Below are 26,484 nucleotides of genomic sequence, written 5' to 3' on the forward strand. Positions count from 1 at the left end.
TGTGGACTTCAGCATGGCTTGTTACAGAGAGAAAGCAAGCAGTGCCTCTGGAGGGCCTGAACGCCTAATGTGTTCAGTGGCTCTGTAACTGTTAGTGCTGGAAGTTAATGTAAAGGATTTTTAAGTTTGTGAACCGAGTTAAACAGTTTAAGCAGTTTTGAAGCTGATAATGTAAAGATATCGACCTCAATGGGATTTTCAGTGGTTATCAAATCCAGATAGTGGGTGAATACACACATGTATATACCATAGATTTGAGACGCGTATTACCTATGTAGTCCATTACTAATTGTTGTTCTGTACTGTGGTACCACTGTTCATGTATTGTAGAAATTGATCCGCAAACAGTGGTTTGAAATGTAGTGAGATGCTTTTGGGGCTGTGGGGTGCAGTTTATCAATCTGCAGGCTTGTTTGCAATTAGTAACTCTCATTGTATTTTGAAGTCTAAATTTTCAGTTTTGCCCTTCGTCCAAAGTGTATGGGTTTACAGCTGTGGATCTCAAGCCAGGTGGTGAAGATGAGGTAAGGAAACAACCTACCTTTGCAATTCAAACAACAGTTAGGTTTCTACTGTCTCAGCAGTAATTCTGATGCAAAGTGAATTCTTACAGTATTTGTCTATTGTCTTTGCAGACTGTAACAATGGATAATGCAGAGGAATATGTAGACCTCATGTTTGACTTCTGCATGCATACTGGCATACAGAAACAGATGGAGGCATTCAGAGGTAATTTTAAATACAGCAAAATGTATATACAGTGTTCAGGGTGTGCTGGTTGAAAGTGGTGGCGTAGAATGGCTTTCAAAAACAAATGTTTAAAGTAAGAATGCAATACGTAAGATTAATTTCATAACACCTTTGCATGAGTTAGGCCATTTCTAATCTTGAAGTGGTTCCGTTTACCTTAATTAAGAAACTGTTGATTGATTCCAGTTTGATTAAAATATAATTAAAATGCTGACATTATTTTATAAACTTTCTTTTGCCTTATGTTTGTAACTTTATCTTGTGTAAATTAAAGATGGCTTCAATAGAGTCTTTCCGATGGAGAAGCTGAGTTCCTTCAGCCATGAAGAGGTTCAGATGATTCTTTGTGGAAATCAATCACCTTCTTGGGCAGCTGAGGATATCATCAATTATACCGAACCTAAACTGGGATATACGCGAGACAGGTACTTACATTCTGATTTTTAAATAGTAGCTAAAAGATACGTTAATTGACAAAATGTCCAGAATGTTCATTAGATGAAGACACCAAATTGAATGGGTTTGGTGTTCACTGAAGAGCAAGTGGCTGTCTAAAAATGAATGAAATAACCATGTATGTTACAACAGATGGGTCAGGTTGGAAGGTACTCGGTTTTGTGATGAGAGGGGATAAAAAAAATTACAATATTAAAATGTGAACTAGTGGAAATGTAATGTCAGGTAACTAATACAGGCTAACAAAGATAGCACTTCAGAGCTTTGACTTTCATCTTTGCTGGTGTTTGTAATTTCTGTTCAGTTGGATATAGTTGTTACTTGTCTCCTTTCTTATATCTTTCCCTTCAAGTGTAGTTAAAAAAGAAAACGTACTATGGAGGGAACAAATATACTGGCCTCTGGCTATCAGGAGGTGGTTGTGATATTTTGGGTTTGTTGGGTTTGGGTTTTGGGTTTGGTTTTTTTGTTGGTTTTTTTGGTTTTTTTGTGTTTTTTTTTCCTGCTTTTTATGTTAGGTAGCAATAACATATGAATTACTTCTGGAACCGTGATAGTTATAAGCATGCTGAAGGATCCTTATCAGTCTAAGATGCTGTGTGGAGTGATTATTCTATTGACCCTGCCCTGCATATTGACCCTGCCCTGCATACAAAGATGCAGCTGAGATTACAGGGCCTGATACCTGAGGGTGTGTTCCAGCAGGCTCTGCTTTCCCCATGGCCTCTTCTCCCCCTCACTCCCAGGGCTGGTATGGGTGAAAGCAGAGGATTCCTTAAAGAGCTTTTGTAGTCTATTGCGTTCCGCCCCCCCCCCCCCTTTCTTTTTTTTTATGAGGTCTCTATCAGGCTAGGAATGAAATCACAGTGTGGTGGGTTGAGCCTGCCTGGGTGCTCTGTCACCACCCTCCTCAACTGCACAGGGGAGAGAAAATGTAACCAAAGGCTCGTGGGTCAAGATAAGGACAGGGAGAGATCATTCATCAATTATCAACATGGGCAAAACAGACTTGACTTGGGAAAATTAGTTTAGTTTATTGCCAATCATAGTAAGTAATCACATTTTTCAGTGTAATACTCAGCAAGGAGATGAAAGAAGTATTTTTATGGGTTTTATTCTTAACTCAGTACTGAATAGGCACTGGAATCTTGCAGTGACTGCTTAGACATGACTAAAGAGCACAATTGTACTGTCTTAAGGGAAACTAAAAAAAAAAAAACCAAACCACTCTCTTGTGCTGTTGTCATAACTCTTTTAATTTGTTTTAAGCCCTGGATTCCTTCGGTTCGTGCGAGTCCTGTGCGGTATGTCTTCAGATGAGAGGAAAGCTTTTCTCCAGTTCACCACTGGTTGTTCAACACTCCCCCCAGGAGGACTGGCAAACCTCCATCCCCGGCTCACTGTTGTACGCAAGGTACGGCAGCTGAAGGTTGCCCTTCAGACCACTGATCCTGGCTTGTGAATTGCTACGTTAAGAAATAATGCTGATGATTTTTCTTTTGGCTGCTTTTTAGTTTTATTTTTTAATTTCTGATGCTATGCCCAGCTTTCAGTCCTAACCTCTGTTTCAGGTCTGTTCCCTGACTTTGCATTTTGAATATAAAAGAATTAACACACATATAAAGTAAATATCTTTATAAGTTGGTCTTCAGCTTTCCTGATGCTACTGTTTGTTGACAACTGGTAATATGTATGTATGTGGTAAACGCCATGAAATAGAGGACCTTACCACTTTTAACTTCCACATTGAGCACAGAGAACAATTGCAGTAAGAAATGTTCTTTCTTTCCTTCAGGTTGATGCTACAGATGCAAGTTACCCATCTGTGAATACATGTGTGCATTACCTGAAGCTGCCCGAGTATTCTTCTGAGGAGATTATGAGAGAGCGCCTGCTAGCTGCTACGATGGAGAAAGGCTTCCACCTCAACTGAGCCGCTGACTGCAATACGGGACATGAGAAAGTGTTTTTTGATACTAGTGAAGCCTCTTGTGTTTGTGTGCAAAAAAATATGATCTCCACGCTGTGCTCTGATGAGACTTGCCTTTTTTTTCACCTGTGAGGCTTTAGGAACATGTGGAATAAGTTTGTTAGCTGCTAATGACAAAATAAATCCTTGTACCTACACAGCCAGCAAGAAATTGGCACAGAACACTGTGTGATGCTTCAAGGGCTTGCACAACTGGAAATTGAGGTGGTTCTGTTTGACTGTTCCAAAGAACAGATCATCAGATTTTCAGTGTTCACTGATACAAATTTCTAACAGTGTATTTGTGTAAAGTTTGTCATTTAATACCTTGTACACTACAGTTGCCATCACTGATCCCTGTTTTGCTGGCTTTAAGCTAACTGGTCAGAAACTCGCTTCCTTAAAACTTAGAGTTAATGGGCATCTCCAGCCTTTCCTTTTTTAATGGTGCCTGCACTATTGGAGTATTTTAGTGGGTTTTTTGCATATAATGCACAACCTTTTTTTTTTTTTTCTTTCAAGTGGGAATATATTTTGATTTCTCAAAGGCCCTGCTATAAAGATCAAATCCTTAAGTGTGTTTGTGCAGCTCAACAATAAAGCTATTAAGAAACACTGGTTCCTAGTGCAAGGCACACTTAAAGCAAGTTTTACTTTTGGTTGTATTTTCTTTGTATATTATAAACATTTATTTAACTTGTTGCAGTTTGAAGTTTAAAAAAAACCCACCCAATGTGTAAGCTCAAAAGTAATCATTAAAATGTTTGCAACATACAAAACTGTCTCCTCTGAGTACTTCGTTAGTACTTCTTATGTTATTAAATGGCTGTACATGTTCTGAACAACACGCCATACATTTTTCAAGGTTTAAATGAACTACATGGCAATAACTGATCTCATCAACTCATCTCTGTGCTCAAATCTTTTCAAAATTACACATCTTTCAAAATTACAATTCAAAAAAGTGTAACCAACTTTTTAGGAACCAGGCTGGCAGTGAGAACGTGTGTGTAGCTGGTTTGGAGCTCTTCAGTAGGCCAGTGTGCCCTGAGGTTAGAGTTCTCCATTGCACTGGAATAAAAATGGGGTCAGGTAATGCAGCTGATGGAGCCGTACTGGAGATGGAGTGCCTGCTCTGCCTTGGTTTCAGCACATGGTGAGGTATTTAGTGTAAAAAGTTGGCTTACAGTAAGATAAAGTGAGATGCTAATGTATCTTTGAAGATATTTAAGCGCTTGATACCAGGAAAGGAAAACTATTGTTCTGGTTGAACCTGCGTGGCAAGTTTTGTTCTGTGCCAGTTCTCTTTGGTAACAATCTTTTCTTGGACCACTGCTGAGGGAGGGCTTGCCAGAAGAGACTGCCTGACGTGTACAAACCAAGCTGAAGCCAGATTGCTTGTAATAGCATCATTCCCAGGACTTGACAGAAACAGTCTTTGGAATTTTCCCCAATGCAAAACTGAAGGGGAATCTCCACCCCTCACACTCCTGTAACTATTGTGCTTCAACAAAGCAGCTGCATAAACCTTGTGTACAAGTATCTGCTCCAATGTCACCTTGTTTTGGGGAACAGTTCTTTTAAAGTGATGTGGACAGTTCTCCACACAACCCTCCACTCTGCTCCTTTGAGCCTGGTTTCTAGGTGTGAATTAGATGTGACTATTACATGCCTTCATGCACAAAGCTCACAGTGTGTCTTATATGCTCTTTCAGTGTCAAGTTATGCCCAGTGCTGGTGCAGAGGTCATGAAGGAAGAGCCAGATACCTGAATTCTAGAAAGGTAAGTGAAAGTAAGCTCAGGTTGCTAAAACTCTTGAGTGACTTGTAGTGCAGTATACAGTATGAATCGGCATGTTGTATGCCTGTGAATACAAGTTAGCGTAGCTACATGCTCCTGCTGGAGAAGGCAGTTCTGATTTGGTACCTAGCAGCTGGTATCAAGAAACTTGCATATCTTTTTTTACTCATCTTTTGTAAAAGTTTTAATGGATAGAATATACAAAAGAAAAAAATACACTGGTGGCCAGAATAGAAAAGATTTTGTGTAATTTATGAAGCCAACATGTTAAAAGATGCTTGAACTTTTGATTATAATTATCTCTCATTAATGTTACCATATTTAAGTGCCAAATGCTTTCAGTTACAACTTACACAGAAATACTAAATGCATCTAGACTTCTGTATTTACATTTCTTTTGTAACCATGACTTACACGGAAAAGGGACTGAAACTAGCTTTTTGATGAAGGATTAATCTAGTTCAAAAGCAGTCATAAAAGTTATGGAACTATAATTTACAGTACATTTGTATAAAAATAATGAAGTTGGTGCTTAAAGGAAGCACTGAATCTTTGAATTTATATTTCCATATTTTCTGTCTTGTCTTAGGTCTGGCACAACGCTGTGTAATTCAGAGTGACACCTAGACAGTCACATGTAAGTTGCCACTACTTTATTCTCAGTTTGAAAAAGTGTTGACGGCTGTAGGAAGATTTCTGCTGGGTCAAAAAAGCTGCATCTGAAATGGAAGGTTCTACTTTATGTATAGCTGTGTCTTTCCATTAGGTACACTGGGCATAGGAGAAACAGGAAATACTTTCCAACTAACTTGAATATTGCAAGAGTCAGTCTTACGGCACCAGAAAGCTGCTGTCAGCATCATCTTGGTGGGTTCATCATCTTTAGTAGAATGCTTTAGTCAGTCTTGCATCTTCCTAGCTTTCTGCCACTTTGTCAAGCACCAGCAGAGGGGCCAGAATTCTGTTCCTGTTTGTTTCCACGATGCAACCATTTAGCACCATTTCATCCAAAATGATGTGCACTCTGTCCAAATTGAACATGATCTAGAAACATTTCAAGTTAAGTATATTTTGAACAACAGGAAGATAACACAAAGAAAATCTTAGGCGCCTTTGTCTTTACTCAAAGTTTACACAAATAGGTATTTATTAATTTATTCTAGTTTATTTGGTTGTTTATTTTAATAGAGCAAAGGAAACAGTTGAACTCACACTTTTTTTCTGACCACAGAGATGTCAAAAGTTTGTAGTAGAGAAGCTGAAGCCCCAGCAGTATCCCAGCCTGGAAGATTACCACATAGTAGTAAAAGCAAGGTGAACTTGAATTTAGATGTAGGTGGTTAATTTTACTGTCTGCCTGCGTACCACGTATTGTTTGAATATAAAAATGTTACCAAAGGTTAACAACCCTGAATGGGAAGATGCCAATATTCTGCTTTTCTTCTTACAAAAGCAATTGTCGGTCAAATTCTTAAAACTTGATTCTCCAATTTTCCCTACCCTAAGTTCCTAACACTATTTGATCTGCTTGAAAATAGTTTAAGAGGAATATGCTGATAAGTGAAGCTGAGTCATTGATCTAGTAATAAATCTCAGAAAGAGCAGCAAAAGTAAATGAATGGTTCCTATTTTAAATGCTTTCCAAACGATAATCTCTAATATTCTCCTAAGGGAAAATAACCTGAAACTATGAATTTGCACTGTTGTGATATATGAAATTTGTCCATAACCATGTGTCTTAACATTATCTAACAGCATCTGTCTTGAAAGAAGAGGAAAACCAAGCCAGACAACAGGCCTCACTCCAGCATTACGCGGTGGGTGTCCTTCTGTGTGCATTCATGGTTTGTGTATCCACTGAACAACTGCGAAGGGTTACTGGTGAAAAAGGCCTCTTGTGCTGCCACTTATCACCAGAACCTGCAATGGAAACAGGCACAGCAAAAAAAGAAGCCTGCAAGGTACATCTGTTGTGCCTCACTGACGTGTGTATGCATACAGAGGTGTCAATAACCCTTCCTCTGCCTTGCTCTCCACCTGCTGCTGCTCTTTAAGTGTGTTCTTCGCTGTGCTCAGCCGATCAGCTTTGCCTTAAGTTTGCTCCTTCTAGTTCTTGCCTTTGTATTGAGGACTACTGCGGTGGAGTTAGCAAGATGCTTTACAGTAACTTTGAAATACATCTTTTGGTACTTTTTTCCAACTTTGAGACAAGTCTCTCAACTGCCTTCTCTGCCTATTATTCTATTTTTCTTATGCTATGTTTTGAGCTCAGGAAGGCAGCCTGGTTTTACTCTAGTCCTTATATTTATGTTAGTAGACTTCCATTCTAACGAGCAGAGTTGCAAGAGCCAAGTTTTTAAAGGCATCAGTGTTTTCCTCTGCTCAGCATGGTAGAGTCAATCTCATTTTCTGAAGGTTATTTGGGCATTGAAGAGGACTGCTCTGTCCCACAAGGTCTGTGGATCTCACTACAGCAGGTTCTGCCAAACCACGGGAGCAGTGGCAGTACTGAGCTGTATCTGACAACAGCTGAGAAGCCACATATTTGTATGTATTTCTTCTTCCTACATGGTAAATTCAAGTGGTGGGGAGACTCCACCTTGAACCTCTAGAACTGCAACAACATGAGCTCATGAAAGTGAAGGGTCTTATGTCTGAATTCAAGAAACGGATTCAAGTGAAGTAACATTGAGCATCTCCATGCCTTTCACTACTGAGGACCAGTACTGTCATTAAAACTTCAACAGTTTCTGTGGTTCCAGAGACAAAGGTGGTAGTTTTACTTTGCTTGGCAGACTAAAGACCCGAGACAAATTTCTTCCTATAGCATACTTTTCAAGTAATTCAATCTTTACACAAATATTTTCATCTCAGAAGTCAGAATTTCTTTATCCCACTACTGTGAGAATTTTTAGGAAGACTGCTTTGCTGCTGCTGCTTACTTTACCTCTGGCACTGCTCTACACAGGGCAAGAGGATCTGTTAGTGAAGTTAGATAACATTCCATTCAGGTTTCAACAAGTGATAAAGCCAACTCCTCCTGCATTTTAGTTTTTATACTCTACCACTGCTTCACTGTGTTCCAGTTCCCATGGCAGGGCAAGAGCTCCTGCCTCCCCAGGCCTTCCTCTTCCTTTCAGAGTCCCAAAGATCTAAAACCCGTAAGACTGGATCAGTGATGATGCAGCAACTTGCCCCTCCCATCTATCTTTCTGCATCACCTTGTTTAAGAAAACATATTTAGCACTGCTTTTTTCCCCCTTTCCCCCCCCCACCCCCCCAAAGAGCTGATACCATGTCAGAGGAAAACTGCACCCACACTAGTGAGTACCCTGCAGTTGTTCTACTCAAACCCAGCATGGTTAAATGAGACGTCCTGCAAGGGTCTTCCTGCTTATTTCAAGAGTGGCCTATTCCATTACAGGAAATAGTGGTATGTGACTTCTGTCATCTGTAACCCCTTAATCTTACAGTCATCATTCCAGAAACACTGACTTCACCTGCAGTTTGAATGGGGATACTGGAGAGAACACCATTCTGGAGAGATCTATCATCTTGATTTTATAAGGTCCCAAAGCATTCTCTATCTTTTATCCTCAACCTAACATCCCTGCTTCCTCTTTCAGTTCCCCTCCCACCTCCCTTTACCATGCTTGGCAAACACTCAGATTGCACAGGGAACACCTTGGCTTTTCCACCCTTCCCATAGGTCTCATGACTATGTTCTATGGTTGCATCTCTTTATACATACACTGCTTCACTGTTCACGTCTGCATGCCCTGCCCAGCGTATCTCTGATCCTCTGCAAGGCACATCCTCCCCACCTGTCACTTGTTTGGCAAGTGACCCCATATTTCAGGGTTTAAAGCCTTGAAGTCATGGATCCACACCCAGCTGATCTGAAAAGCAGCAAAGCAAACCAGTGTGAGCAACTGGCAACAGGAAAAAGCTGTGTTCGGTGTGTGTGCTGCCATGTGCTCCACCCAGAGCTGCCATTTAAGGTCCTGCTTCCAGTAAGAATCCTGACTGCGCACTGAAGAGGGTTGAGGGACTTTCACTGTGTCCATGCAGAGGCTAACAGGAATTTTAAAACAAGTATGCAGAAGAAAACATGTATTAACCTCTGCATCTGTTAGAGAAGAGTCTGTAATGAAAGTTTTCAGAGTACCCAGCTAGGAAATGCTCTTCACAAGTTGTCAGCTCAGGCAAAGGTGAGCCCTTACTGCCTTTGGTTTACAGATTTCACTCAGTGCTGTTGTGGTTGCTGTACCTCATGGTAGAAGTAAACGGCACCTGCTACAATTGGTATTTTATGCTGGCTTTTGGTAACTTTTAAGAGTTGCCCTTATTAAAAGACATCAACAGTACTTCCTATTATCACACAGTTTTTATGGCACATACATACTAAGAGGAGGTAAATGTGATACAAAACATTATATAGGCAGATAGTCAAGCAGGGGAGAAGGGAAGGAAAGGAAAAAAGACACATTTAGGACTTGCATGTGATAAATACCTTCCTCGTGGAGACATCTTAAGATACCTCAGGATTTTCCAGGCAAGTAATTAAGGGTGTGTCAAGGCATAAGAGATGATAAAGTGCAGCCAGCACCTTGTGATCAGGTAACACACCCAGGAGCACAAAGAAAAGCTCTGTAGATTACAGCACAGGTACTTTGCTACTGAATACACTGTGTTACAAAACTTTGATTTCCATCATGGACATTCATCTTCAACTGAAGATTAGAGCTGCTGCTTGTTTTTTAATCTAAAGTCACACATTCTGACTTTATCTTTGCTAACATTCACTTCAAGTACCTTTTAGCCTATCTAATGGCAGGCCAATTTTAGGCACTGAAACCCATTTGATGCTTTCTGACCATTTCTTCCTTAAACAGCTATGCTGACATTAAAAAGGAGACAGACAACTGGTGCCTTCAAGTTCTGTGATACTCTAGAACAGTTTTAAGCTAATCCTTATAGGTTTGCATTGCATCCACTTATTTTACAGTACAAACTGAAGTGTATCCTCATAAATTCTCAGACTAAATTCATCAATTTTCTTACTACTTAAATGCACTGTGTTCTGAGAGTGACTGAAGAATACAGTTGATTCACATGAAGCATTCCCTGTATCAAAGCTTTTTATCTATCCTCTGAGCAGCAGTTAGCTGCAATGGAATGCAATGTGGTTTTTGGATCAAGACAACATTCTTTGAATGCTTGGTCCTAGAGCACCCTGTCTTCCCCCTCCCCTCCCACAAGGGGAACATAAGTATCTGTTTCTTCCGTAAGTCAACAATGTGTCTTCCAGTAAGTTTTGCTTCACCAGTTCAAGCAATAGAAAACTCAACTTTTTGTAAGTTTAGAAACTCTTCAGAAGCTCTCAGAGCTACTGCATTTTTACAGTCTCGTTGTTATCATACCAAGAAAGTAGGTCCATGCAAGCTGGAGTGTTAGAGCTACAGACAATCCTACCCAATTATTTCATATACAGAAGCAAGGCTCATGTGGTGCTATTAACACATTAGGAAGCAACACCCCTAGGACTGGGGTTTCAGTACTTGTTCATTCCAGTACAATGAAATGAACAAAAAAGGTAGTGCCCCACAGACATTTTAAAAACAAACCAAACAACTTTAGAAACATTAGATTGTTCTGTCACAGCTACCCTTAAGTATGTGAGTGACTCAGAATGAAAGTGGACATCATTTAATGGCTAAATGCTTTACAGTTCACATATAAAAGCCTCTTTAAAACCCATATCTACTCAAGTTAAAGTAGTTACTTAATTGGCTAGTAGCTATTTATTGGCTAGGAGTGTTCATTTTTGCAGTATGCATGAGATAGATAAATTCCCAATTGTCCATGCACTGGTTAGCATCACACACACCTGTGTCGCACAGGTATAAATATTACACATGAATCCTGTTGGGCAGGGTTCAGACTGGACCTGGTCTCCGCCTTGTGCAGAAGGTGCCCTTCCCTTCCTGACAGCTGACTCCAGATTCAGGCTGTGACACAAGACATGATGCGGCACCCTGGGTGACTTCAGTTTTCGGAACTAAATGAGAGCTGGCATCCCATGTTAGTAGGAGGAGCTGCATTGCCAGGAGCACAGGGGTGATGCCCTGTGGCTGGGGAAAGCTTTACGAATCAGTGCACATGCTGCAGGTTCAGCATGGGCTCCAGGAACATTTCATTTGTGATGGTCTCAGCCTCAGATTTAAATGGGGTTTGCTCTGTGCATGAGTGAATAGCCTTTAATGATTATCATCTGGTTTTCATGGGGTTTGATTTCATGTAATTTCCTACTATTTTTTTCATGTTAGTAAACACTACTTTCTATATAGAATAGCCACTATTGCTTTTGAAATAAACTTCCTATGGATCTGTATACAAAAGTAATAGTGCAGAGACAGGAAATGGTGACAGTCTCCCACCAGATACTCCGTATACAAAGGTTCTGTAAATACACTTGATGTTCACTGTTACAGACCTTCAGATAGTACTTCCTCCATCAGATATTTTACATCTAAACTCACTGTACTGAATATAAGAGTTAGCAAAAGACTATTTGGCAAAGGAAATGGTTTAATCCCAGATGGGCATATTATCTTACACACTATGAAAGGCATATTGATGGATTATTGCTTGCACTGTATTAACTTCTAAGACACTTGTAGTCCAGATCTTACATTGTTCTTCAGGGGCTGCTGTTCAAGCTGTATAAAAAAGAAATACGATCCTGGACAATCCACCTCATCATCACAACTCTGTTTTACGTTTAATGTTGTATTTCACTTCAGCTATTTCAGGTATCCTCTCAACTTATGAAAAGCTCTTCTTCCTAAATGAAAGAGGTCTTTTGTACATATATAGAAGTAAAATGTTTTATTCGAAAATTGTTCCTGAAATGTGAACTTCCTGAACTTCTACAGGAATCATTCAGCCACCATATTGCACCCATTGCAACTGTTAGTGTTTAATACAGCTTCTCTAAACAGTGCAGAACAACACTTGTGTGCAGAAACTTGTGGATATGCAGCGGTCGTTCTCAGCTATTAAATGGGCTACTGGTGGTAACCAAGCATATCACTACAGGAAATTCCTCTCAGTGTGAAAGTGATGACCAGAGGCAGAATTTAGCATCATCAGTACTCCAAACAATCAGAGGCAAAAAGAATCAGGTCATTGCAGACCCAAAATACACCATATGAAAACCCAGGGGACTACTTTTTATGTATAATTACTGAATAGGTCATCATGTTAGTCTCAAATTCAGCAAAGCTCACACACAAGTACACACGGTTCTAATCCTTAACTAGAGTAACTGAATACAAAAACCATAGTTTCATAATCTAGAGAGACCTTAAGAGTCCCTCCATGCTGAAATTCCATTATTGCTCTTTTATAAAAGTTAATTTAGGAGTGTTATATTAATACCACAGCATTTTGTGAATTTCAAGAAAGAAATAGAGACAGTATATATACACCTACATACAGTGTATATATATATATACATACATATATAAGCTCAGTAAATGAAACAGAGTCCCAGCATGTAGCATTAAAATATTTACAAAAATGAAATTTTTTTTTTTTTTTAGTAAAGGAGTAAGAACTATTACAAGAAAACTTACAGAATTTTTTAATGTTCTTTGTAAGTACTAATTCAAAATTACTTTACAGTATTTGATTCCAGGGTGGCAACTGTATTTCAGGTGTGTAATTGAAACTCTTTGTACCAGTAGATCTGCATTTAACCAACAACAAACAGAGGCATAAGGATTGCTGGAGTAGAGTGAGCAGGCAGTGGGATTGGAAGACCTGAAGAGGAAGACTGTGCCACATTCTCCCGGTTTAATTTTCTTTGAATTTAGTATTCTATGTTATTTACTTGCTACTTGTGTTTAGTTGTCCAGGACTGTGTTTTAGTAGTTGTATTTGGTCGTAGTTCATTTAAAAAAAATAAATATATATTTTAGTTAAACCCCTGCAAATCATACACATGAAAATACAGCTGTGTAAGGGGAAGGGCGGGAAAGGTAAAAGGTACCTGTGGCAATGCCTGGGTTCCTAAATTTCCTCCTCTCAGGCCTTTCTCTTTTTCCATCGATACAGAAAGTAAAACTCGCCTACACTTTCATGAAGCAAGATCAAAGCACAAACATAATCTCAGAATGATGCTACTGCTAGTTGGCTCAAGACATACCTGTAACATTCAGTTTTATTATGCCAGTAATTTCAATATCTATTTTACTGTAAACTTAAAGAAAAAAGTAAAACCCTGCAGTAATAATTAGTTAAGCCTGAAAGTTCCCTCATGAATACAACTTTTCATTTCTAGGTCGTACTAAGTTCTCTCTAAACAAACTCTCCCTGTCTTACTTTACATGGTACCAGGCTTATCTCAATGACTTAGGATTTGAACAGGCAACCCTCATGAGCATCAGCCATGCTTCCAGACAAGTGCCAAAATGGTGCTACTTACTGTAAGTACAAAATTTGAGAAACCTCTGCATTGTCTTGCCTGTTTGACAGCCACTGTTATGAAGACAGTATGAACTGGAACATACACCAAAAAGAGATAGACAAATTGATTTCTGATAGCGAAAAGGATACATCTAATTCACTCTGCAAGGAAAAGAGAGAGACAACCATTAGTTACAGCTTGATCTCTCGTCTCATAGGCATTAAACATTATGCATCCCTTTATTTTGAAGACTTTCTTTATCCGGTAGTGACACAAAACTTTAGGGTAATTCAGATTTCTATTCTGGACTGTACAGTTACATGCTTTTTCCTGCAACACTGCTTTGCCTTTGATGTGTTACCTGCCGCTGTAACAAAAGCTAATGTTCTGAAATTTTTGCTTAGAAAAACCCATGGAGGTCACCCACAAGTAACAATTTGAATAGACACAGTGCCATCTGAATGAGTGATGGAAAACCAGCAATTCTAATCATGCTAACTCCAGCCCTCTATTTTCTCTTCCTTCTGCAAAAAGGGGATATTAATGCCAAGTTTGCAATTTACGTAAAAACACGGTTTAAAATGTTGCTGCAGATAATTTCAACAGTAAAATCTAGACACGGTATATACCCATGGCTGTGGTAGTTGTGGCTGGATATACTGGGAGAGGGAAGGCAACTCCAAGCTTTGGACCCTTAGTACTTCTAACTGTTCTCCAGCGCCAGCAACATAATTCTTGATTCATAATTCATAATTCTTCACCATTTCCCTTCTAGTCTTAGCCTGGATTTACCCCAGTATTTTTATTCATTTAACCAAAATGTCTGAGTGAGAAGCCCTTGTGGTCTCTCTGCAGTCAATACAAGAGATGGGTATCTTCAACAGTTGACTTGGCACTCTTGAGGCATGACTCACTTTCTCGAGATACTCATCCTGCCTAGTGGTCATGGGAGTTTAGGATGACCAAACTTCTAACTTAAGTGCCTCAGTTAAATGTCTAAATTTAGAAACAATTAATCACAGCCTCAGCAGTTAAGACCTTGCACAGTTGGGGTGGAGCTTCCCCAGTCTCTGCTGAGAGAGGGAATCTATCTGCTACCAGGGAATTTAGTTGGTAACATGGTTTCCATTCACAGTCTGGTGAATGGTTTTAAGCGAAGTTCCCACTGGTAAAATTGCTGCTACTTCTATGGTCTAAACATGCTTTAAACTGGACTAGTTGTAGTTTACAGGCCTCTGCTGGGCGACTCTGCCGTTCTTCAATTGGAAATCTTTCATGTGCCACAAAAATCGTATTTTAAGAGCCCGATCAGTTTAAGTTTACTCAGCTTTAAAAAGTAATTTAAAACATTGGAACATGTATTCTGAACAGTATGCAGAGTTTTCCCTGGGTAGCCATATAAAAGTGAAGGGGAGTCAGAATTACATCTCACAAGCAACTTCGAAAGCTTTCCCCCAATTCTCTTAATGTTTGTCCTGATATCTGAATTCAAGCTCTGTAAACTCCATTAGATAAAAATAGAGTATGTGAGAATGTTTAAAGCTCACAAGCCTAAAAATACTAGATGACAAAATGTCCTTCTAGAGCAGGACAGATGTTCTTTCCTTTCCCAGAGTTCTGTCTCTGTTGTCATCATCATAATTTGGGATTCTGCTAAAATTCTACAAATCCTAAACATTAATCCATGAGACTACAGACTTATACTTTCTTGCTCTGTGGTTTCTGCCAGAAACCCCAGCTAGAATTATAGCCCTCTTCTTCAGTGCTCTGCCATTTATCGTGTTATATGCTATTAAAAATAGAACCACAGAATGGCATGAGATTTCTTTAACCACCCCCCTTTTCGGTTCCCCTAGTTTCAAACCTGAAATGCTATGGCAAGCACAAAAAACTCTGGTATGATGAATTCAGCAAATTTCTCATCAGTGGTTGGGTTATAAATGCGGTCAAGGAATTATATACACTAGATTTATATGTGTAAGAAATACATCTATTTTTGTTCTGCCTCAAGTGAGGAAAATAAAACTTGTCAAATGGCTGGCAACAATTGGCTCAGTTAGATAAACAAGATGTGACTAAATTTTATTGTTCATTCCTGTGCTGTCAGGATCAAATTCTGTTCCTGGTTATCACTGCTTAGGTTGGGACTGCCATCATAACAATTAAGAGACAAATTCTGAACTTTGTACAGTCAGAAAGTGATATACTTAGTACCAGCAGTTTCAATAGGCTGGTGTGACGTTAGTCGAGACAACAGCCTGAAACACTTGCCAGGCACCTAAATAGTGAAGGGCGCAGATGACTTTTTCAAGTGTGTCCTTGAATTCACAGAGGGAGCTCTGCCACATCTGCTGCAGTACTAGGACTGGGAAACCAGTTACACACCCTGAGGGGGGTATCCGATACATTCCAGCATAGATTCTGTGCTGCAATTGCACTAAAATTGTGCCAAAATATGACTTCAGGCAAATCTGTTCATAGCAAAATTATTACAAACCCCATATTAAGTAGCAGGATTATAATGCTGCGTTTTCAAACTTTGAAAAGACAAGCAAACAAAAAGTTATCATCTCCCACCAAAAGGAGTACTGTCATTTTAACTGGAGCCATGTCTGATGTTGAATCCTTACTGAAATGACTATCTATATAATAGCTGTTTTATCTGGTATCCACTGTTGAAGACAACAACATGGAGAGCACAAGTACAGACTGGTTTCTGAGGTTTCATGTGCTCCATCCCTCTGATCCTGTTCCCTGAGAGTGATGTCAGCTCCCTGCTTAATGCTTGCACCATCTTTATCATAAGTTAAGTTCATTTGGGGGATATAATGCTCTGAATTGCAAAAAAGAGCTGTAAAGAGAAACCTCTCTGTTTCTTTAAAATGTACAAAATGCCAGTGGCTAATTTAAGAGTAGATGACCCAAAGAAACCCCTTAATATAAGCATATAAAATCATGCTTTTCTAACAGAAATATTTCCGGTATTCTTTGATTGATGCTTTATAACCCATCTATACTTCTACCTCTCTGAAGAATCGACTAATACTGCTTTTTGTGTGTGTGTGTTTGGGGGGGGGGGGTTTGGTGGTAATACTCATGCTAAAGTATTCAAAATTCTAAATGTATATGGAAAAAAAAAAAAATTCTCTTTCGATTTATTCCCTGAAATAACATATTCATAGAATGGTTTGGGTTGGAAGGGACTTTTAAAGAGAAGAAATATTTCATAATAGATTCAACTCACCACTCTGCTGAAGTATTTGTCCAGAACTTCCACAAAATTATGAATTAGTTCATATACTGCCATCTCATTCTGAAATTAGATTAAAACCAAGTGAATAGTAAATGAATAGCTAGAAAAGGTAACTGTATTCTTCGTGTTATTTCAGTTCATGCTGTATGAAAAGCAATGAGAAAATATAGTAAAGCCTACTACAATAAAGTGCACAAGCTTAGGCCACCATGGGATGCGGATGAAGTAACCATGTGGTTACCCAGTGGAGCTGCAGCACTGAGCCAAGGTATGCTGCAGTAGTAGAGGTGGGCCATTTTTGTAGCAAAGCCAAAAGAATTTGCCCCACATTGCACAGCATTAGAACCCTGACTTGAAGACACTGTGGTAGTCAGCGGCTAACTTCCACACCGCTCTGATAAGGTTTCCAACAGTAAGCTTTGAATTAATTTCTGGGACCAGGAATCAATGTAAACACCAAAGCCTTGCAGGCTCAGCCTGAATGTATGAAATAACAGCACTTGTCAACTTTCGGATACCTTTTTTTTTTCTTTTTTGAAAAAAATACAATAAATTGGCATCTTTCTAGCTGACAGTATGGATTTTCTTTGGCCAAGGAGGTTAAAAACAGTGGCAGTTGGGAAATCACCATAAATGAGACAGGTGATCTGGCTGTAATGGTAACATTTATTGAGAAACACTACCCCACATAAATTTATGTTTAATCAAACATAAATTTAGAAAGCAGAATCAGCACAAGGCTCAGGAAGACTGTCCCACGATAACAGTTCAGTCTGCTGCTATAGACTGAAGTCCAACATACCACATTTTTTATACCTCTTTATTTCACAGAAACTTTTTTTTCTTTTTGCAATGACTCCTTGAAATTCTCTAATTCCTACTGCAAAATTCCAACTAGAAGAAGACTTGAGCTCTTGATCATGATAATCACTATAAGCTCTCATTTCCAGAGGGTATATAATTTCTTACCTCTGTGTGGTCAATTCCAACGACTACAAAAAGGGCTGCATACTGTCGGTATACCAGCTTGAAGTCCTTATATTCAATGAAAGAGCACTAGGCAGAAACAAAACGAGTCAAATATAATAGCTGCTACTTAAGCATACAACTGTATTAAGCAGAGAGTGCTCAAAGAGCCTAAGCTTTCATGTTAGTAAGGCCCACAAAGAACAACGGATTGCTCAAGATCCACCAAACAATTTTGACTTGAAAGAAATTTCTTAGGGCATCTATTACACAAAACATTTCATCTACTGGCAGAAAACATGCTACCATTTTTTAAATGGAAAAACTGGAACATACAGACTTGAAATGACTTGTTTCAGAGTTATAAGGCTGTTGATGCTCCCCTAAATTTTCATTTGGAAGCACTTCCAAAACAGACAACCTGAAGGTCATTTTCATATTTAAAAAATGAACGATATTTTTATATAAAAATTACGGAGTAATAAGGAGTAATAAGACTTCCAGACCCAGGGGGAGATTAACGTGTCTTTCACAGTGAGACAGAGGCCAGCAGATGGTGCTGTTAGACGCTGCGTTATAAGATGCCTCCTCCTATTTTTTATTTCACTATCATTTTGCTCAGTCCTTGAAATGGCAGCCTCCTGTTAGTTCCTTTGGTGAAGTTTCGGTTTGGAGATGCCCTTGCAAGAGCAGTGCAGAGCAGGTTCATTTCTTTAGCCACTGTCAAGTCTGTGAACTAAGGCACTTGATAGGAACTGCTACTTTTTTCTTGGGCTTTCTAGAATGAAGTCCACACTGTTAGAGGACGTGTCATTAATGAAAAATAAGGAAGCTGCCTTCAGAACACAAACCAAACAACTTCACTCACAGTCCAAGTCACAGACTTCTCCTCCAATGCAAGTTAATGTGTTGTGACTTCAACAGTTTATGAGGTTTGATAAAGAATCGATGGCTCAATTGAGCCATGAAAATCTCAAATTTCATCTAAGTTTTCCAACTTCTGAGTTTTCTGACTTTTTTTTTCCCCAGGAATTGTGAACACTTCTTTTGAATAAAAATGCCTACTACAGAGCCTAAAAGTTTGTTTCCAAACCCCTGTGCTTCAGATAGATAGTATTTTCATACTCTCTCATAAATTTTTTGTTTGAACTTGGAACTGTCAGTAGCATCCTTACTGCCCTACAGCAAAGCAGCAGCAATAGCTCTCTATTGATCTCTACCAGACAAGCAGTAGAAGGATAAAATAAACTCTTCCTGGACTTCTGAGCTTCCTCAAGCAAAAAGAAGGAACTTTCATGACAGTGATACACAAAATTCCAAAATCTCTGTAAGCCTCAGGAAAACATAATTATTCCATGCAGAATAACAGTTCAACTGACTGAACCCATAATGTAGAAACACAATCTTTTTGTTCATGGGTACAAATGAAATAATGACTTGGAATGGAAAGTGATGTATTTTCAGAATTATTGACATGAAAAATGTGAGATGTAGAACTGTGTAGATTAGTGACCTGGTCTAATGGTGGACTCGGCAGTCCTGGGACAATGGCTGGACCTGATGATCTTAAAAGTCTTTTCCAACCTAGCTGATAAATAGAATGGCTAGGGGAAAAACTACAAAACTTACCTGATCCTTTGAACGGGAGAGACAGTTTTTGATTACTTCAGCTTCCAGCATTGTCCGTTTCTTGATTTCTACATGCTCATAATACCTGGAGAGCCTTGTTTGACCTTGTTTGTTTACCATAAGGAAAAATTTTATCATTTCTTTTTTGTTGATCTCAGCAGCAGATTTGTATGTGGGGCGCAGGAATCAAAGTATTTCTGTGAGGAAAAAAGAAAAAATAAACAGTATACATAGGAGTTATGAAAGACTTCCTAAAAACTAGCCAGGCTAGACTCACATATATTTAAGACTGAGTTTATTGCCAAAACATAGTATATAGGAAAAAAACATCTACTCTTTTTCATGCATCCCAGCAGTAAAATTCCGTTTTTTTCCCCTTAATTTGTATTTAACAATTTCATTCATACCATCCTGACATCAGAGTGAAGGGAGAGAAGACAAAGGGAAATGCGTGGGCCACAATACATGACCATATCTTTAATGCAGAGTGACAGCTTTCTAAATATTTGGGCATCAGCAGTATAAGCACATATCTTGAGCTGGACCAGGAGCTGCTGAAACCTGCTTGCCCCATCTAATTTCCCTCACTGAAGTGAAAGGTAGATCCTGCACTTCATGAAGACTAAGTGTGGGTCTTTGATAGCTAAGGAGAAACCTGTTCAAGTTAATTACCCAAAACAGCTTCATCTCACTCAATCTAAGTAACTATTAATCCACACAATGCCACTGAAATAGTTATAGAATATAAATATCACATGCAATGTACAATGAGAAAGGCTATTAAAAAGAGCACAGCGTGTATCAGAACCTGCTTGCTGAACAACTGAAATCTTTCATGTTCTGAAAAGCATGCAAGAAAAGGTAAGCTGCAGATGTAATTTTTTTAAATAGTTCTGGGTTATTTTCTTTAATGCCAGAAAACAGTCACTGTAATGTTTTCCATCTGTCTCCCTATTTGGATCACACATTTATCGGGCCAAATGATCTTGAGGTTTATGCGTTGGAAATACAGCAAGTACTGCAAAAGCTGTTTATTACAGTTCTGAAGAGTTGTTCCTTGCCTGATGCAAATATTCTCTCCTAAGGTCTCACAGCTCCTGTGAGAAAGTCCAAGCTGAAAAAAATGTATCAGGAATCCACAGAACAGCCCCGTGTAGCTCTTCGTGTAAAAACAGTGTATCTTCATGCAGAAAGGCAAAAGGGAAGAAAATAAAAACCCCAAAATAGGTCTCTGAGGCAGCAACCTCACAGACATTTAAACATATGCTGATATTTTACACAAGGCAAGCTGCATAGATGCTGCCTCATATTACTAGCAACTTGAACAAACTGACTAGGTACTATTCATGGGTCCTAACATCTAAATCTTTCATGACAGTGATACAAAAAAATCCCGATTTATTGTGCTGACATTAATTATTGCTTACTTCTGATTCATATTGGTCACCTAATAGCTTTCTGGAAGAAAAGCCACCTCTATTACCACTTAGATCTCAAGAAAGCAATCCCATTTTACACAGTGTACTGTGGTTTACTCCATATACAAAGAAGTTTAGATTTCTATACCAAATGTATCTTCACTAATTAGACTTGATACTCAGAATTCATTTCTTATGTAAATGACACCCATGGCAAATAGAAGTCCAGGATCAATCCTCAGGACAAGAGAATCTGCTTGGAATCGTGACAGTCTCAGAGTTTTCTCATCGCCATCAGGCACGATGAAGTCTTCACATTCAGAACAGGAGCACACTTTTGTTGATTTGCTCTGACAAAAGAGTCATGGATGCTGGCCGGCACTGCTGCAGTGGGGCACATGGCTGGTCCACGGCACCCCAGGCTTCTGAACTAACACAAGTTAGTCTCCAATAAAGAGTGAACCAGGTAATGAAGACGAAAAAGGGCCCAGATGGAAATTTACGACAGATCTTCACTGTCAGATGGCAGCTTAGGCTGACATTTGACTAAACGGGAGAGTACCTCCTATATCATCTTCTCTGTGTTTAATATGTGGCTCTTTCCCCCCCTACCCATTCTATTTTGTATTGCTGCCTCAAGTTAGAGTTGCAATAAGATGACATATCTTAATATTCTGAGGCATAGAGAAAGGTAAAACAGTGAGATGACTTAGTAATTTTTTGATACAAACCTTCCAAGTAAGGATAAGAATGAATGACTCCTTCCAGCTTAGAATGAGTTACTCGACCAAGTGCCAACCTCATGAGCAAAAGAAACCTGAAGCTTTAAAACTACTTTAAAAAGAGTGGTGGTCTGAAAGAGGAACAAACTAAGAAACACTGTCTGTTGTTTTAATGAAAAAAAATTGCAAGATCAGACATGGGAGACCAAAAGCTACACATGCTGTTCCTACCAACTGCAAAACATGTCTGTCCAAGCTAAACAGATAATGACAGTGACATAGACACCTTTTAATTTTTCTTAGTTTTATCCTTTCTTTGTGTTTGGTACTGCTGGAGCATGAATTAATAGTCCTCTATTTTGAACAAGTTGTTTCCAAGCTATTTTAATAATTTACTCACAAATGGTACTGAGGAGTGTAAGCCTTATTCTAAGAAATCAGCAAGTTGCAGAAATCCATCCTTGAAGAGTAAAACCGGAGGCATAACATTATCTGCAGATATCCATGTGGGACCTGAGAGCAGGAGGACAGTAAAACTACCCCAGGAGCACTGACAGAGCTCTTGTACTTTGAGCTACTGATAAGCAATATATAACAGCAAAAATACATGAACAATTGATACATATGGATGCTACTGCAGGATTGTTCCCTACTCCTAATTACTCCTTTATTAAGCTAATCCTTCTACATGTTTAATCCCTTTCTGATGTTATGACTATTGTACCTTTGTGTATTCTTATGAATGGCCTGGATTGTTTTACATATGAAAATACTTTAGACCAGCTTACTTTTTTTGAATCCTCACAAATGCTCTTACCCAGAATAGATATAAAACCAAAGAAGAATCATGTTGTAATGAGAGTAGAACCATAGTAGTACTCAAATGTGTTATCTGGAATCTCTGAGGCAGTCATTAGTCACAGTATTAGAAGAGGTGATTAACAGCTGTAGGAAAGAGGTCCACTAGTATCACTGGTCATTTCTGTACTTTCCCACCAGCCCCAAAAATAGTCTGCAAAGTTTTAGCCAGAAATCTTGCTCATATAAGCGGCAGCACAAGCACACAGTTTTGCGCAGAAATACTGGAATAAATTTACATGTATGAATAATTTTAATTTAAAATATCTTAAGGAATTGTTTATCTACTTTAAAATAAAGTACTTTAAAATAAAATCATTCTGAAAAAAAACCCCAACTTGTAGAAATTTGCTTGCACAATTTAGGAAAAAAAAAAAAAAGGAAATTACTGAGTTTTGTTTCTAACAAACAAAGTTTATTTCTTCTTTCCTTCTCCTTTCATCTTGGCTTTCAGATATAGACAACATGTTAAAATTAGTTTTGCACATGTGAGCTGTAAAGAAACCTGTAAAGTATAATAAACAAACAAAAAGCCAATCTGTGCATGTTGATGGGTGGGGAAACTTCCATGCCTTAGAATCACAGAATGGTTTGGGTTGGAAAGGACCTTAAGATCATCTAGTTCCAACCCCCCTGCCATGGGCAGGGACACCTCACACTAAACCATGCCGCCCAAGGCTCTGTCCAACCTGGCCTTGAACACTGCCAGAGGTGGAGCATTCACAACTTCCTTGGGCAACACGTTCCAGTGCCTCACCACCCTCACAGCAAAGAACTTTTTCCTTATATCTAATCTAAATTTCCCCTGTTTAAGTTTGAACTCATTACCCCTTGTCCTATCGCTACAATCCCTGATGAAGAGTCCCTTTCCAGCATCCCTGTGGGTCCCTTTCAGATATTGGAAGGCTGCTTCAAGTTCTATGTATTTGAGAAGCTACCTTTTACAATAATCAGTACTCTGCTTACAAAGATAGCTCCATTTCCTCCAATATGACTCTTACGAGCTTTCTGTGCATTCTCACGCACACACTTGCGCGTATCGATGTACATACACTCTACAATGCTTTTATGCATACACAATCAAATGGTTCAAGGGAACTGGTGACAAGATGCAAGCCTTTCTTATCTCCACCATTATTTTGCTCATTTTAGTAATGAAAAGACATTACTATCTGAAGGCTGTTTGTTGGAAATGAATAGGCTGTCCCATTCCAGGTCACTGGACAGCTATCTGCATCACAAATGCACTTAGGAACAGAAGACTGGAAGGGACTATCGAGATCCTGATGGACTGTCAAGTCCAGCTCTCCCCCTCAGAGTCAACCATGCATTAGAAATTTTGTCCAGAATAGTTTACAGTATACGCTTTGAGCATACCAAATCTATGACACACCTACAAAGCCTCCCTAGAAGCAAAAACTTCAGAAGGTGTCACTTGAGGAAGATGTAAAAAGTCTTGAAACTGCAAACCTTCCTTCAAAAGAAATTACCTTCCGGAGTGACTGAGTAGCCCTCTATTTCCTTTACAAAATATTTCTGCTGTAAGGATGATTTGGCATGCACGCAACCAACATACAGTTAAAGTGCTGTGATTTAAATATGTGCTGTTACACTGTGTTAGATCTCACCCTCATTAAAGTATCTCTCACAGATAAATATCTGTGAGAGAAAACTGGTATCACGATTGGCTTGTGTGACTCATGCTGGTAGCCTGATGGAGTAGGTAGTCATTGATGACTTAGAATACAATGACTTTAACTCCTTCTAAACCAGCACATGCGCAGAAGACTAAGGACCCCAGCTCATAAAGACACAGATGCTGCTTGATTTTACTGCCCCAAGCAGGCTTGCCCCCCCTGCATGTATAGGTTAACTCTAGCCTTGTATTTCAAGACAAACTGAGACCTGCCCGATTCGCTTCAAATTGCCAAAACAGAAATCACGATGGTTCAGGGACTGCTTCCAGGCCATACCAGCTCTGCAGGCTGCATAACCGCAGGAGACACCTCAAAGTAGGTTGTCCCTGTTTGTGAGTCACACCCCTGAAAGCTCTCTTTTTAGACACTGCTGAGACCTCTTAAAGAGGCAAAGCCTGCAATACCTGTTTCGCAGATAAAAAGGTCTTAAGTGTCCAACGTGGCCAACCCAGCAGCTTTGACATGCAGTAATAGAAAACATACTTAAAACATCATTTTAATTATTCCTTAAGTAGATACAAGTAGTCAACATTAATTTATTTTGTCACAGATTCCCCCAATATTTATACATACTCGGACTCATAAATTACAAAAATGGAAACACAACCTCAGTTTCAGACTTCTTGCAGTACAGTTATCATTCAAATTAGATGTGTCTCTCAAGCTAAACCAACTCTAGTCAATCTTCACAGGTTTAGAAGCATTTTAGTTATTGCGCTGTAACAATGTTTTGCAACATTCTGTGGCTTCTCAGCTAAAATGTAAATAAGAGACCAAATCTAGCAAACAAAAAAGTGCACTACCAGGTTTTTACAGAACTGCTTCACCAAGAATAAAAAAAAATGTTAGATAGAACTATAAGTGAATAATTTACTGCACTGTACAACTCTTAATTTAAAGTTGGGTTTCTGGATGCATAGGTTTAAATGCAGTTTATATGTGTACTAAGTGTAGAACAAATGGTTAAACTGGAATGAAAGCACTAATGAGAATAAAAAAATGGCTAAAAGTTAGAGGCACAAGCAGATGAGCATGGGAACAAATACTTCTGAGATATAGATCTGCCTATTGAGCTTCCCAGCTATGAATTTCTTGTATAGAAGTATGGAGCAAACGAACACCACTCACATAGTCTAAACCCTTGCTCTTCCTTTTGTTCTGACCATAGACAAGGCTTTAATAAAAATCACATGTGGTGTTAATAATATTTATCAGTAACAGTAATTTTTGTATTCTAGATCTTACTATTGTGCACATTACAATTCATCCAAAGATGAAACAAGTATGTCTATGTGACTTTAAAATAAAGTACTGTGTTCAACTTCAGGATCAGGGATTCTAAAAAAGAAACCTTATTAATCTAGGGAAGTCAGGGAGGAAGGAAAGAGTAAAAAAGTTTTCCTTTGCCATTGAGTTGTCAAAATACTGGCTGAATATAGTAACGGAATTAAATTGCAGTAACTCCCATATACTCAGGAATGAGGAATGTCCCATAAGATTGCGGCTAAACAAAAGGCTAAACTAGTTATGAGGTAAGTGCTAATTTTTAGTAATGACTTGATACTGTCAGTAGACAATGAAAAAAATCAGCTGAGGTGGAAAGGCTTTGGATTTAGATGGGCTAATCTGCATGGAATCAGGAAGACTGTAGGATGAAGTTTTATTAGGAAATGATTTAATGGAGAAAAAAGGAAGGACTGAATAAACCAACTGAAATGTCAATATGCACCTGAGGAGAGATTAGTAGAGAAAGGAAATGCCAGTAGTGAGACAAGCACTATTTATTTTTTCAGTAATTAACACAATTCCAGCTCTGTCAAGCATGAGCCCTGCTTAGGAAACTATCCAATTTTTTATTGAATGAGTACAGCATGTAAATATTTTGAAGAGAGGTAAACCCAAAGTCCTACCTGACTTACAGTGGGTGACCTACAGCTCATTTCAAATAGGATGTGATGACAATCTGCAAATATCGCATTTCAGAGCACCATTTTGCAACTGAGGCAATTTCACCCTATCCAAACGATGGCATCAAACACAGCATTGTGCCCACATGTGAAACTGAGAAAGGCAAAAATAAACCAGTAATTTCTGGCAAACCTTTCCTCACGTGGAAGACTTTTGAATAGCAAACACTGTGCACTTCCCCTGCTCCTCAAGGAGGGAACGCATTACACATGTGCCTTACCACTGAGATACCATGAAGATGACCACTCGTGTCAACTTCCAGAGACACGCCATAAATTTAAGAACTCCATTCTAAAACCACCTCTCTGCGGGGCAACTTCAGCGCACCATTAAACCGCGCTGAGTTTGAAAGGCTTCAGCGTTCAAGCCCCGCCGTGCTGCCTGCACGCCGGACGGAGCAGCAGGCCCAGGCCCAGGCCCCGGCCCGGGGCATTGCTGAGGACTCCTCGAGGGCGCCCAACGCTCCCGAGGCGCGGAGCTGCGGCGGCCCTGCCGCCGAACCAAACCTCCGCCACCCCAGCTTA

The 26,484-nt window shown here is 39.2% G+C and overlaps 2 protein-coding genes across 16 annotated transcripts in view; one reads left to right on the plus strand and one right to left on the minus strand.

Annotated features, from left to right (window-relative positions):
- The window catches only part of HECTD1 (HECT domain E3 ubiquitin protein ligase 1), a 60,302-nt gene extending 56,353 nt beyond the window's left edge, over positions 1–3,949 (plus strand). For 8 of the 9 annotated variants that reach the window (XM_030484172.1, XM_030484179.1, XM_030484180.1 and 5 more), the window contains 5 exons: positions 446–524; positions 636–729; positions 1,025–1,175; positions 2,476–2,620; positions 3,002–3,822. In XM_030484172.1, the coding sequence (XP_030340032.1) occupies positions 446–524; positions 636–729; positions 1,025–1,175; positions 2,476–2,620; positions 3,002–3,139 (607 nt within the window). In that variant the 3' untranslated portion in view covers positions 3,140–3,822. Of the gene's footprint in view, positions 1–445; positions 525–635; positions 730–1,024; positions 1,176–2,475; positions 2,621–3,001 lie in introns of all 9 variants that reach the window. The other variant, XM_030484181.1, reaches the window with a different exon arrangement.
- Positions 3,950–5,207: 1,258 nt separating this feature from the next.
- Positions 5,208–26,484, minus strand: part of AP4S1 (adaptor related protein complex 4 subunit sigma 1) — a 29,561-nt gene continuing 8,284 nt past the window's right edge. For 3 of the 7 annotated variants that reach the window (XM_030484189.2, XM_030484190.1, XM_030484187.2), the window contains exons 2-6: positions 19,298–19,494; positions 17,672–17,758; positions 16,694–16,762; positions 13,599–13,610; positions 5,208–6,020 (exon numbers count right to left, since the gene is read on the minus strand). In XM_030484189.2, the coding sequence (XP_030340049.1) occupies positions 5,892–6,020; positions 13,599–13,610; positions 16,694–16,762; positions 17,672–17,758; positions 19,298–19,435 (435 nt within the window). In that variant the 5' untranslated portion in view covers positions 19,436–19,494 and the 3' untranslated portion in view covers positions 5,208–5,891. Of the gene's footprint in view, positions 6,021–11,465; positions 11,824–13,467; positions 13,611–16,693; positions 16,763–17,671; positions 17,759–19,297; positions 19,495–21,837; positions 22,532–25,902; positions 26,442–26,484 lie in introns of those variants that run through there. The other 4 variants (XM_030484192.1, XM_030484191.1, XR_003991135.1 and 1 more) reach the window with 4 other exon arrangements.

This window comes from Strigops habroptila, chromosome 4 (genome assembly GCF_004027225.2).
Source record: "Strigops habroptila isolate Jane chromosome 4, bStrHab1.2.pri, whole genome shotgun sequence".
NCBI lineage: Eukaryota > Metazoa > Chordata > Aves > Psittaciformes > Psittacidae > Strigops > Strigops habroptila.